At 52.7% G+C, this 13,452-nt stretch overlaps 6 protein-coding genes; 2 read left to right on the top strand and 4 right to left on the bottom strand.

Moving 5' to 3' along the window:
- Positions 1-105: 105 nt before the first annotated feature.
- RCC_03857 (probable RIB4-6,7-dimethyl-8-ribityllumazine synthase) lies at positions 106-829 on the bottom strand (the record flags this gene model as incomplete). XM_023769141.1 has 2 exons in its annotated part: positions 106-710; positions 775-829. The coding sequence occupies 2 exons, from the start codon at positions 827-829 to the stop codon at positions 106-108; spliced, it is 660 nt and encodes a 219-aa protein (XP_023624909.1).
- Positions 830-1,090: 261 nt separating this feature from the next.
- Positions 1,091-2,584, bottom strand: RCC_03856 (related to MAK11 protein (maintenance of killer toxin-encoding satellite M1 dsRNA); the record flags this gene model as incomplete). Its single annotated transcript, XM_023769140.1, has 1 exon — positions 1,091-2,584. The coding sequence occupies one exon, from the start codon at positions 2,582-2,584 to the stop codon at positions 1,091-1,093; it is 1,494 nt and encodes a 497-aa protein (XP_023624908.1).
- A 333-nt stretch (positions 2,585-2,917) lies between these two features.
- Positions 2,918-7,514, top strand: RCC_03855 (uncharacterized protein; the record flags this gene model as incomplete). XM_023769139.1 has 3 exons in its annotated part: positions 2,918-2,976; positions 3,100-3,261; positions 3,314-7,514. 3 exons carry the CDS (start codon positions 2,918-2,920, stop codon positions 7,512-7,514), a joined length of 4,422 nt encoding a protein of 1,473 aa, XP_023624907.1.
- A 692-nt stretch (positions 7,515-8,206) lies between these two features.
- On the top strand, positions 8,207-9,694 carry RCC_03854 (related to benzoate 4-monooxygenase cytochrome P450; the record flags this gene model as incomplete). Its single annotated transcript, XM_023769138.1, has 1 exon — positions 8,207-9,694. One exon carries the CDS (start codon positions 8,207-8,209, stop codon positions 9,692-9,694), a length of 1,488 nt encoding a protein of 495 aa, XP_023624906.1.
- Positions 9,695-9,718: 24 nt separating this feature from the next.
- RCC_03853 (uncharacterized protein) lies at positions 9,719-10,174 on the bottom strand (the record flags this gene model as incomplete). The annotated part of the gene is made up of 1 exon (XM_023769137.1): positions 9,719-10,174. The coding sequence occupies one exon, from the start codon at positions 10,172-10,174 to the stop codon at positions 9,719-9,721; it is 456 nt and encodes a 151-aa protein (XP_023624905.1).
- A 274-nt stretch (positions 10,175-10,448) lies between these two features.
- RCC_03852 (uncharacterized protein) lies at positions 10,449-12,311 on the bottom strand (the record flags this gene model as incomplete). XM_023769136.1 has 4 exons in its annotated part: positions 10,449-11,110; positions 11,170-11,469; positions 11,526-12,133; positions 12,187-12,311. The coding sequence occupies 4 exons, from the start codon at positions 12,309-12,311 to the stop codon at positions 10,449-10,451; spliced, it is 1,695 nt and encodes a 564-aa protein (XP_023624904.1).
- Between the last annotated feature and the right edge of the window lie 1,141 nt (positions 12,312-13,452).

Here is a 13,452-nt window from a genome sequence, read left to right as displayed (position 1 = left end):
TGGAATCGCTTCCACCAAGTCAACAAGATTAGTATCACGCAACCAGCTTCATTTTGCGGCTACGATACTTCCAATATCTCCAGATCTCCATTTCGTCCTTCCACTTCACTCGATAAACTTCCCCTCTGTCCATCCTCTCCTCTTAACACCCAACTCCACAGCCGCACTCCCCCAATCCTCTCCATGATTATGTCCTTTACCCGCCTTATCAATCCCCGCCCTCTCCAATCCCTGCTCCTCGGTCAACAACGTCAAGAGTCCAAAAATCACCGGACATCCCGTCTCCAATTGCACCTTCATCAATCCATGACTAACCGCATCCGAGATATACTCAAAATGCATCGTACTACCCTTAATCAAAGCTCCCACAGCAATAATCGCATCAAAAGGCTCTTTACTCGCGACAGCCGTCTCTTCTTTCTTCTGCGCCTGTTCTTTCGGCAAAGATGTCAAGTCGGTAGTACTCCCACCCAACAAATCCGTAGCACTAGCGATGAGACCTCCTGCTGATAGGGAGGTTTGCGTAGAGGACGCCGTCCACATTTTCTGCACGGCGTAGGGAAGCTCGTAGGAGCCCGGCACGGATTGCAGGACGATGTTTTGGGGGAGAACGCCTGCTTTGGTGAGGGATTTGCGGATTCCGGAGAGGAGGGCCGAGATGATTTCGTCGTTCCAGCGCGCGTGCACTATGCCGATTCGGAGAGCGGAGCCTGTGAAGAGGGAAGGGATTGTGAGCTGTGGACTTTGGAGGGGTTGGGTGGGAGGGGAGGATACCATCGTATGTGCGGGCTTCGCCGGGTCCTTTGATTGTTGTTGTTGGTGTTGCCATGGTTGATTGGGTGTGAGGTGGTGGTAGTGTTGATGTGAGAGTGGATGTTCAGACGAGCTTCCAATGCAAGGTGAAGTGTGTTGGTGCGGAGCTGCAAGCTGGAGATCTGAGAAGATGGGTCATGGCGATCATTCAATGTGGGGTCGATCTCAATGATGCAAGCAAGGGGCAGGGAAATGCATGCATGTGAAAGTGGCTTGAGTACATGATGAACTTGGACACTGTTTTACACAATCTATTGGCATTACCATGGTATACACTCTATGAATCGCCTTGTGAATCATCAGACTCCTCATCTTCCTCCGCGCCGCCATTCTCCTCAACTTCATCTTCATCACTTGCTTTGCCGTCCATGACGAAGGCACCCAAGCAAGTGATGCGATTACCAGTTTCCTGAGTCGCGACCAACTTACCAACCTGCTTTGGCCCGTCTTCTGAGACTTCGCCTGCAAGTTGCTCCCCTGAGACGGTCCACAGTCTTACGGCACCATCACTGCTTCCAGTAACGATCAAGATGTTTGCCTTTCCTTTCAAGGCGACAATTTCAAAATCCTTCACACGCCCACTGATACCCATTGCTGCTCCTCCCAACTGCGCAACGCAGGGACACAGAGGAAGCTTGGCGGCGTCGATCTCCTCCTTGACAGTGCTAACATCGTAGAAGAGAATTCGTCCATCCTCCGTGGAAATGGCCAAGATACTTTGCTCCAAGTCTGGAAGGGGTAGGAATCGCATCTGATGGACCTTGGAAGAAGGCCGGATAACCGCCTTTGGTTTCGAGTCAATCCCAAACAGCGCAGCGCCGCGTTCGAAGCCAATCACGTAGTGTTCACCAGTCTCATCCCACAACACTCTTCTACCCTCGCCGCTGCTAAACTTGCTCTCTCCGGCCTGAATGAGTAAATCGCGATCAAAGTTCAATACACCAGCTTTCTTCCCTGTCATCAGATTCCACAATCGCATGCAGCGCTCACCACGACCAACACTCAGCATGAGTTTCTGTGAAGGGTGAACTGCGAAATCGTTGACACCAGCTGGCACTTCACCAGGACCTGCCGTATCTCCCGAGGGTCTGCCCTGAGGTTTGGGAATCGGAGCTTTGATGGATGAAAGAACCGTCCAGTCTCGAGTGCGAGAGATGGAGATGGTGGCATCCTCGGCCGCGCTAAACAGCTTCGACTTGGTTGGGAATTGGAGGGTGTTGATGGCACGGTCATGATGGGTGAGGCTACCGAGAGACTTGTTGCGGAAGTTCTCTACCGTAGCGGTTCCAAGGAGGGAGGGTAGATGGGGTCCGGCTTTGACAGAGGGAGGTGCGGTTGATAGGCTGTAAACATTGATACGTTCGTCTGAGCTTCCCGTCGCCAGGAGACATTTATCTGCTTCGGTCGGAGGTGAGAGAGCCAGACATCGAATTGCAGAGGAATGGGCGGCGAAGAGGAAGCTGTTGGTAAAGGATACCTCATCGGCTGGATTTTGCACGGTATCATCTTGCTTGACGTCCAGTTTCGACTGCGGTATTCTCGCGGAGAGACCATGTAGTACGCGCTCGTAGGATCCCGTGACGACTTGGATGTAGATGGGAATGTCTGACTTGGACCGGACTGCGGGTGTCTCTGCTTGCTGAGGTGGACGATTGCTTTTGCCTTGTAGCCTCGGAGCAGACTTTTGCGCACTCTTCACGGCCACCTTTTTGACAGGATTGGCCTTGGTCGGAGCATCCACGCGCTTGCGTTTGCCAATTGCAGTGGCCATCTTTCCAGCCAGCGCTTTGTAGATTGAATTGAAGAGTGATGGGGGATTGATTTTATTTTTGTCTCTGAAAAGTAAATCTTGGGGAGAGAGGCTCTCAAAGTTTCGAGCTAGCATCGCCAAATTGCGGGTACGAGGGCAGATGTCGGCCTTCTTCCATTCCCTCCACCGACCGCGACAGCCAGCAGCGCAAGCCGGGACGACGCAGCACGACCACGACTACGACGAGAGATTAATCCACCCCACCACCACCACGACCATTCCGAAATTCTCCAACCCACTGCATCTTCGTCTCCTCTGAATGACGGATGCAGCGCACGAATTGTCGCGCTCTACATGTCACTGTGTAGTGATCTCCGCAACGCGTCCAAGAGCAAACGACATGGAGATTTAACGTGAGTCTTTATCCTTCAAAATCCCCCAAACCACATTCGTGCGCATCATCGCGACGATGCGACATGGAATCCATCGTTGGTTTGATGAAAAAGCGACCAAATCTGATGGAAACACGCTCGTAGAACTCTCACCCGGGCGCAATCCACGGCGCTCCACGCCCTGTATAAAGTGCACCGCGTCGTGCAAAACAACCAACCCATATCTGCCCTTTTCCACTCCAACTACGACCCAGACAACCTCTCCGACGACGAGGCCACATTTCTCCAAGAAAATGATATCTCCTGGTAATTAATCCATCTTTTCCATTCATCAACTACATCACTAAACACACTCCAGCGGCCGCTTTGACCCATCCACCACCTTGACATTGCGACTCTCGCCGCCTGCGCATTCCACACCACAACATCATGACGCGCAAAAATATGCATCACAACACTCCTCAGCACCTACCGAAGCTACTGATCGACCAGAAAAATCCACAAAACCTAATGCGACGGCCGTGGCTGGTCTCTCTTCCTCGACCATCGATCAATCCACCTCTCTCGACCCAGTAGCCGTTGTCGCAAACCGGAAATTGACCCCAACTGAGGTCAATAGTGATGCCGTCCACCAACCAAAGTCGTCAAATCTCAGGGAACCTGCATCACTTTCAGGCAACGTCGCTGTGTCGCCGGAGACTATCGTACAACCGTTGCCCGAGGACAAAGCACACAWTCCGGAACCCGCGCAGGAGATTGTGGACATGAAGCAGCCTCCAAGGCCCACCAAGGCTGTCCATCTTCCTCCCCAAACCGTGCAGGAGGAGCGATCAAGAGAGCGAGAGGCCGGCGAGGAACAGCGAAGGTCTGACGCGGAACCTGCCAAGTCGCAACGCCTGCACACCTCCAACGAGGTCGCATCTAGTCCATCTTCCACAGTCGGTGCATATAGTGCTGCCACACCTGGCCCGCCCTTGGACTCGCCAGACACATCGCCAGACTCCGAGAGCGCGCAAGCCGAAGTACCYCCACCCAAGGATCTGCAGCCGTCGCCGGAACAGCAGCGGGAGAAGGAGGAGCATGACCGAATTCTTGCCGCTCAAAAGGAAATTGCTCGAAAGGAAGCTCTGGGTGATCTCTCTGTTGCCGAAACGCCGGATGATCAGTTGAGATGGGAGGAACGTGAGGCGGATGCGAGAGAGGCTGAGGAGCGGGCTGCGAGAGAGGATGGCAAGGGCCCGGAACCAGATTCCAAGGATCGCAATGACCTCACTCAAGCGGGGGAAGTTGTCGAAGAGATTGAGGCTGATGCTGCCGGGCAGGAGGAGACATCGCACGAGGAGAACAAGTCCCAGGCTGGAAAGGACAGGAACGGCCGAGATGATGGAGACGAGCAGGACCAAAACTCCTACGAAGAAGAACAGCAAGCAGACACGACCATGCAGGACGACGCCGATACCATCGCGGTTGCGACTCGCAAAGCACCACTGCAAGTSGATACTTCAAGCCGACGTTCATCCCCAGCGCACATGGACAAGCATTCAATGCCTGCCACGTCGCGACGAGAGGGAATGACGACAAGAGTCTCATCTGGCGTACTCCGACAAAAGTCTGTGTCGGAAATCCTGGGGCACAGTCACTCGGATTTTTCTCCTATTGTCAGAAAACACTCTTCGGCAATATCGCCTTTGACGCGTCGACATCCTTCAGATTTCTCAGGTCATCCATCCATCGAACCTCTGCTACCTGTACAAGCAACGCGATCATCCCGGGTCTATACTCACCACCGTACATCCTCAACACTCGAATCTGCAATGGATCAGCTCGCGGCGCTCAAGGGTGCAGCAGAAGACCCGGAACGCGATTATCTCGAGCCCCTTTTCCGTATTCAAGCTCACGACTCTCCCAACACGAGGACCAAGGCATTACCTGACCTTGTCAAGGTCGGCGCCAAAACTCTGTCCACCGAAGATCACTTTACAGCAGTTCACGAGCGTTTGGACTTTCGAATGCTCCGAAGGATATATCAACTCCAGAACGCCAACAAGTGGTCTCTCCGGCAGATGGAGAAGTGCAAAGAGCCCGATGAACCAATCTCTCACCACGACCACATGATGTCAGAGATGAAGTGGATGCGTAAGGACTTTAAAGCAGAGGGGAAGTATAAGAAGAGTCAATGTGCTTGGCTTGCTGCTCGTTGCGCCGAGTGGGTGGCCGCTGATGGAGAGGAGAGGAGAATGATGCAAGTCAAGATCAAGCCTCGTCAGTCGAAGCACGCTAGCCACACTAATGAGAGCTCCATGCCGGAGCTAGAGCACACCGGAGATTCGGCAGAAGAAGACGATGGAACTCCTCCTACACCACGAGCGGGATCGCCTCTAAGGACAACTCTGGTTGTAGCACCTGAGCTTGCAGGAGTCGTAGAGGAGTTGCGCAAATCAGGTGAGCTGTCAAAGGCTCTCAAATCGCTYCCCACGGTTGATTGGGAGCCGAAGAAGCCACGCCGCGCTCGGCCAACTGCGGTGTCGAGATTCGTCGAAGGAAAAGTCTTGCCCAAACCGTCCGGTCCAAAACGCAAGCGAAGCCGATATGACTACGAGGACGAGGCGGAGTTGCTTGAGTTGCAACCTCACTTGAAGCGCGCGCGGGAAGACCCGCCTCCTGAAGTATCAGACTGCGCCCTCTTCCACGCAGACAACAAGCCAATTCGGGATCGTCTCCACTCCAACAACGCTTTCAGGCCGCCGTCGGAGTTCTTGATGCCATCAGTCTCATTCTATGAATGCCGCAACGGCTCTCAATGGATTTGGGAGGACGACCAAAAGTTGCGCAAGCTGGCAAAGGAGTACTCATTCAATTGGTCACTCATTGCTGACGAAATGGCTCTGCCCACTCGGTACAAGAGCTCGGCCGAGCGAAGAACACCCTGGGAGTGCTTTGAGCGGTGGGTCGAGCTCGAGTCTCTTCCGGCAGACATGCGCAAGACGGTGTACTTTAAGACATGGTTCAGCAGACTGGAGGTCAGTCAGCAAGCTGCGGAGAAGAGGTATCAAGCACAGGTTGCTTCTATCCAGCAAGCGGCCACAGCAAGCGGCGGTCAACCTCATATTCCGCCACGTCGGAGGACAATTCCCACGCGTGTGGAGAAGCGGCGGTCGACGAGATACCTTTGGATGGTGGAAGGATTCCGCAAACTTGCAAAGAAGCGAGAGCAGGCAGCTTGGAAGCAGGCCGAAACAGCACGAGCCGCTGCACAACGAAAGTCGCAGTCGGACAACTCGCAGGCTGCCAAGGTCAAGATGACTCCGCAGGAATTTAGTAAGAAACGCCACGAGCGAGACCTGCAGCTGCAAGAAATGCAACGACAACAACGCCAAAAGCAGTTGGAGGCTCAAGCGCGCAACATACAGCTCGCTCGACAGGCCCATCAGCAAGCACAACAACAGGGCATGCCGAACGGCGCAGCGCAGCAGCAGCRTCCTGGTGGGCCAATGCAGCCTGGTGCACTGCAGCCCTCAGGGCAGCAACCAGCGAATGCGAACGGCATGGTCGCAGGTACACAACAAGCTCGTACTGCCGTCAGGAATGGACAGCTGGCACCCCAAGTTAACGGACAAGGGATCCCACAAGCACAAATGCAGGCTCGTGCGGGTCCTACCCAGCATCCAAGCATGCAATTGTCACGGAATCCCCAATACTCTGCCCAGCAATATCAAATGGCAAATGGCAACATGCCCAGCCCGGGAGGCATGGCGACGCAGCAACATCTTGCTCAAAACCAGGCGCTCGCGGCGGCATATCCTCAGCAGCAGCAACTGCAGTCATCWCCGAGCATGCCACCACCACCGACGCCACAGAATGGCTCTGCGGGCGCCCAACAGCTTTCGTCTGGAACTACACCGATCATCAACACAATCAAGACTCAACTGCGTGCTCAAAACCCGAACATGGCGCAGGATCAACTCGATCAGCTAGCGAATCAAACGCTGGTCAAGCAGTACAACAATCAAGCCAGGCAGAGCGCCATGAATGCCGCTGCTGGCATCCCTGGACAGGGCAATGTCGGCATGCAGCAGTTCCCTCAAGCCCAGACGGCATATCAAGGCAACCGTCAGATGCAGCCCAGCGGAATGTACGCGAATGTGAATGGTGGTGCGGTCGGGGAAGGCAACAATCAGACGGCTCATATCCCCAACCCCAGCCCACAAACGCAACAGCAGCAAGCTTACAAGCAGAGCATGCAGCAGCAGCAGCAATACAGTGCGATGCGAATGATGCAGATGCAGAGCCCCAATCCCGCCCACGTCAGTCCGGCGTTGTCGCACGCCAGTCCCAACATGACAACTCCCGCGAGTCCGTCGATGCAGCAATATCCGAATATGAGCCCAATGGTCCCAGGCATGAACGGTCAGCCGCAGGCACGCCCGACCAGTCGGAGTAACACTCCACAGATGCAGAGGGTTGGAAGTTCGGGTAGTGGGATCAACGGTGGGATGCAGAGCCCAGGCGCGTTGCAGGGTAGTCCAAGGAACCTACAGGCCAACATGGCGAGGTCGTAAGCTTGACTGGAGGGCTGTGTTGTGACGATGGAATGTGACGATTGTTAGGCAGCGTGTGTGTGCGACAGATACTGCTGAGTGCAGGAAAGCAAAGTGCAGCTGTATGGCATGAATGGGATGGAATGGCACGGCATGGGAATATGTAGACCTGCTGGGAAAAACACATTCGTTCGATCAATCATTCTACGTTCTGTGCTTTGGTTATTCGATGGTATAAATGCCATGGTCGTAGACCCCATGCATTCATTCAATATTAAATGTCGTTGTGTCCTCTGCATGGTCGGTCGATTGGCTGACGTTCAACGGAAGCTAACGGCTGCCCACATTCTTCGAGATTCTGTCAAGTTTGATCGACAGAGCCTGCCACTCTTTCGTGGGTGGGTTTTAGCTTGCGGTGAGGTGATGATGAGGTCACGAAATGTTGAATAATCACTCCAATGACCCATTTTCATCCTGCAAAAACGCATCAGAGTTCCATATGCATTGGATCTCGAGTGGGAGGAAGCTATAAATGCCCACGGAAAAGCAACAGCGAAGTCGAGTCGATAGCGTCACACACCTCGCTCGCCTATCTTACTCACTCAATCGTTGAGTCATTTCTCTCCATCTATTAATCCCATATATACATTCTCTTCCAACACATCCACACCCAAAGTTACAGACACAACGAAATCCCATTCCTCTCGTACAAAATGGCCATTCTCGAAGACCTTCTCGCCCACCCAACTCTCCTCCTCCCAACTCTCCTCCTCCTCCTCCTCCTCCTCCTCCTCCTCATAATCCCCAAAATCTACAACGCCGTCTACGACCCCATCCCAGGCCCTCTAATCTGTCGTCTCACCCCCTTTTGGACATACTACCACTCCATCCTCGGAGACGAATCCACACAAATCACAACTCTACACGAAAAATACGGCCCCATAATTCGAATTTCCCCTTATGAAATTGTGATTTCAGAAGGAGAAGCTCTAGGACCAATATATAGCGAAAAGGGAGGAGGGTTTCTTAAAGCGCCTTGTTATAAGAATTTCGATTTCGAGGGCGTTGAGACGATTTTTTCTACCCTTAGTCCGAGGGATAGAGCGAGGAGGAGTAAAGCTGTGATGCCGCTGTTTAGTACTGGGAAGCTTGTTAGGGAGGGGAAAGGGGTTTTGGAGAGGTGTGCGGGGAGGTTTGTGGGGAGGTTGCAGGATTTTAAGGATGAGGGGAAAAAGAGGGTTGATGTTTTGGATTTGGCGAGAGGGTTTGCTATTGATGCTGTTTGTGGGTATCTTTTTGGGTGTGATTATGGTGGTTTGAAGGAAGAACGGGAAGAGGAAGGGATGAGTGCGACGGGGTATGTGGATTCGATTGTGAATTTGGGGAGGTTTTTCTTTTTGCCGCCTTGGTTGTTTCGGATTGTTTCTACCGTTCATGCGTGGTTGCAGGGCAAGGATTCAGGAATCGATGGGAGTACGGAGAGTGTGGAAGGATTCACGGCTCCTTTGGTGAAAGAGGCGGTGGAAGGGCAGGGTACCGAGGGAACATATCAGAGTCGGTTGCTGAAAGCGGGCATCTCTGAACACGAAACAGACGTGCAAATGAAGGATGTCATTTTCGCTGGAACGGATACATCGGCCATGAATCTTGCAATGATTGTTTGGAATTTGGTAAAGTACCCCGAGTGCTACAAGAAACTCCAAGCAGAAATTCTCGAGGCCGAACAGCGGGACCCAAGTTACAATCCACAAAGCCTCAGCTACCTTGACGGTGTAATCCGCGAAGGCCTGCGTACCTCTCTTGCGAACGCAACTCGTTTCCCCCGCCAGGTTCCGCCTTCAGGATTCACATACCAAGCCCGTGATGGACAGTCATATTTCCTCCCCGGAGGAACATTGGTGGGAATGCAGCCCTTCACCCTGCACTTCAACCCCGAAATTTTCCCTGATCCTTGTGCTTTCAAACCCGAGAGATGGAGCAATGCCACGCCAGCTATGCTTCGAGATTTCATCCCCTTTGGTCTGGGACCTAGGCAATGCATCGCGCGAAATCTAGCTATGATGGAGTTAGCGTTTGCCGTGAGAGCTTTGGGGAGGGGGAATGTGCTTGAAGGGGCTGAAGTGATGGAGGGGAAGATCGAGGTGATGGAGTGGTTCAATTCAAAGGTCGTTGGGGGGAAGATTGAGGTGGAGTGGAAGTGAGGTCAGCTTACCATTGCATGTCCTTCAATGACAAGAAATCAACGAAGCATTGCGCCAGGGAGGAACCAAGGCTGCTCTCCACGCGAGATTCTCGCCGCGTCGTCGATGAGAACGCCGACGCCGTCTCTGATGCAGTCGTGTCTGTTCGCAGGTCAGTCTACTACTCAATACCTGTGTCGTTGCACATTGAATGGGAGAGAGGATAGGTACGTACGGCGCAAAGTCCTCGGAACCCGCCTTGATGTCGTGCGCCAAAGCCGCCCACTCCATCTTGGTGATGGTGGGCTTCCAGGCGACGAGCATGCTGTAGGTCGGGATCATGAAGGCGGGATTCTCGAGGCGCATGTTCGAGCGCATGTGCACCAGGGCGTACGAGTAGGCGCCGTGGAAGCGTTGCTCGGCCGTGAATTGGTGGGAGTCGGAGTCGTTGGGGTTGTCGTTGGGGAATGGGTTCGTCGTGGTTGGTGAGAGAGGCGCCATTGTGATGTCGAGCGTGGTGTGGTGTTGTTGTTGTGGAGAGAGAAGGTGAAGTTTCGTTGATGTACTCGGACGTTGTTTGCTGGGGAGGGGGGGGAGGGGGGAACAGAAAGCAAGGAAGACAGGTCACCTGCTAGGTAGGTTGTTCGCGTTTCATTCACTTCGTTTTATCTATCTCGCTGCATGCAATGCTCTCATTCATTCGTCGCCAACACACATTATAATAGGTGGATGAATCGTCCTCGATGCTACTACACAAAAACACTCATGTTCGATGCTAACTCCTGATAACATCAGCATTAGCAGCGAAGAAGTCGCACGTGTCCGCAGCATCCGGATCTGCTATCGTTGCAAAGCGCGTCTCGTTCACCAACAAGACATCATTCATCGCCCCGTATTGCGGCCACCAAGGCCTCGACGACCCATTCCTCGTTGGCAACTCCATGTTAGGGTCCTGATTGATCACAAACGATAGGTACCAGTCCTTGGTAATATCCGCCAAAGTTCCGTTGAAGACAAACTCTTTCGGCCCCTCAACGCCCAAGAAATACCGGTTCACGGCAGCATGCGCGTAATATCCAGCGTTGAAGCGCAGTTTCCAGATGGGGACTTTGGTGGGTATGGAGTTGAAAGCTGCAGCGGCAAGATTGCGCGAGACGCAGTGAATCACGGCGTCGCCCCATATTGCTGCGTTTTGGAAGAGAGGGGGGTTGTTAGAGCTGAGGTTGAAGTCTTGGGCGAGGAAGAGGGCTTCGACCAGGGGGTATTGAGATGATTGGTAGAGATTGTTGGCTGCTTTGAAGGCTGGTCCATAGGCTGATGGGGGGTAAAGAGCGAGGAGATCTGAGACGAACTGCGGAGTCGCGTCTGGCCAGAGGTGGGAGATGTCTCGATTCACTTCATCTTCGGTTGTAACGGAACCGTTCGTGAACCCGAAGCCTGAGTAACAGTGAATTTTAGCATATGCAGTGACATGTGGCTGCAACATGTGATCTTACCTTCAAACTGATCGACGGTGTTGAAGATGGGAACTTTGGTGAAGTTCCCTGCTGCGAGTGATCGAGAGGGAAAGTCGACGAGAAAGGAACCATCAACTACAGGCGTGTAGGCAAAATCACCATAACCATACAACCCTGCATCGTAGGCATCAGAGTAGGATTGCTGCGTCGCGTTGGCAAGCTCTTCATAAGGTAAAGCTCGAAGACAAGCCAGCGATGTGCATTTGGCTGCTCCAAGTAGCTTTCCATAAATGGCATCCTGCGAGGCAGGGCTTCGATGCGGCGCGAACCCAGCGAACTCTGCTTTCAATCAGCATGACATCTCTACACGTGAGAAGTCCCATGAAATGACTTACGAGGCATCGCGGAACGGAATGGAGGGTTGCTCTCTCCGCCTCCTCGTAGGAGTTGATAGATTACACTCCCACCTCCAGCACTTCCTCCAACGATCGATATTTGTTTTGGATCCCCGCCGAACGCGTGAATGTTATCTCTCACCCATTCGATCGCCGCTCTCTGATCCAGCAGGCCAGCGTTCAAAACTCCGTCTGCTTGGACTTCTGAGCCCGCCAGAAAGCCATACGCGCCTAATCGATACTGGATGGCGACGTAAATGATGGCACCGTTGGAATAGCTGACCAGCTGCGAWCCATCTTCGCTGGTGGAGTTTCCTAGAGTGTACGCGCCGCCGTGCATATTGATTACAACAGGAAGAGATTCTGAAGCCGGTTTTGAAGGAGCGACAATGTCCAAGAACAGGCAGTCTTCGCTCGCGAGGCTGTTGTTGAATGTCTGTGGATGGTATGCAGGAGTTCCTTGAACGCATTGTAGGCCATAGCTTGTCGCATTAGTAGTATATGAATATGCTGTTGTTGTATTGCTGGAATTGATGGGAACGGGAGCTCTCCATCGCAGGTCATCAACTGGAGGCTCAGCATATCGCACTCCTAAGAAGGAGTTGATTCTGAGAAGCTATTAGTACAATTCACTCATCGGGGCGTAGAAACGGGAATGTACCCTAAAAGTGCATTGCTGCTGCCCATGTATTTCACAGATCCCAAATCAGCTGTTGGGCCTTGAATCGTTGCACCAACAACTCCCACCAAGATGCCGAAAGATAACGAGGCAGTTTGGGGTCGCATTATTAATATTATTCGAGTATTCCGGCTGAAATCCCAAGGGTGGACGTCGCCGGCTGTGTCGCAACCTTATAGCGAGTGCCAAACGCGATGATGATTTCTTCGTATATTACGAACCCTTCCCTCTCTATTAGGATGGATGCAGTACGAGAATGGAAGCCGGACGGAAGTGAATAGGCCGGGTATCCCGTACCCGAGCTGAGTGTTTTAATCGGCGCGGAAATTGCTCCGCCGTCTGTGAAGCTTTGGAAGCTTTTTTGCTCTCGCATGAATGGGAATGTTGTTCTACGCCAAAACGGCCAGATTGGGAGAATGAATTTGCGTGGGACATCCTTTCTGAGCTTCCCCTACTACGGGAACCCCCCAAACCGTTCCTCAATGATGACTTTGTAGGGTTTGTCCAATCCCAAGGGGACGGGAACCATTGAAACGTGGCGATGATATTATTGCAGATGCAGGTCGTGCCATCGATTCGCGAGCGAGACATGTATAATTTATTTATTAATCCCCGGCTTTGGCTTGATCCTTGTCAAACATGTTTCGATCGCGTTGCTATTATTGCTGGATACCTTCCACGAGCCTTGGATTTCCTCTTCCAGAAATGACATAAGCCAAGACGGGCCATCCACCGTCGAGTACTGTATTGTATTTACTAGTGACGAGGCGGCTCGTGCGCTCAATTGTCTCGATTCTGAGCCGTTGAAATATCGTCTTAGGCAGGTACCATCCGATCACAGAGGTCGAGAGCGACGCGCTCGTTATCACTCCAAACGCGTCCAGCATCTTTTGATTAGGCGCCTGCCTGTGCCTCATGGCCATTGACAGTGTTGGCGGATTGGCGCGTTGTTATGAAAGGTCGCTATGTAAGTGCATATCAGTTGAAGCAATAAGAGATTTATCAACGCGCCTATTCTACCTCGACTTGCTTTTGGAACTCTACTCACAGAATTCTCCTAACAATATGACGCCCATTCGGAGATACTGGACCTCCTTGATCCATTGCCCAGATCCAACACGCTCATCTAGAGGTGCCTGGTTATTTGATGTCTTGGCTTTTGCAGTCGCCGCTTTTTGAGCTCACCGTGGAGAGAGAGAGAGAGAGAGAGAGAGAGAGAGGGTGTGAGTGAGTGAAGATTGAACATTT

This window comes from Ramularia collo-cygni, assembly GCF_900074925.1.
Source record: "Ramularia collo-cygni strain URUG2 genome assembly, contig: RCC_scaffold05, whole genome shotgun sequence".
Classification (NCBI taxonomy): domain Eukaryota; kingdom Fungi; phylum Ascomycota; class Dothideomycetes; order Mycosphaerellales; family Mycosphaerellaceae; genus Ramularia; species Ramularia collo-cygni.
This window is presented reverse-complemented; position numbering and strand designations above follow the sequence as displayed.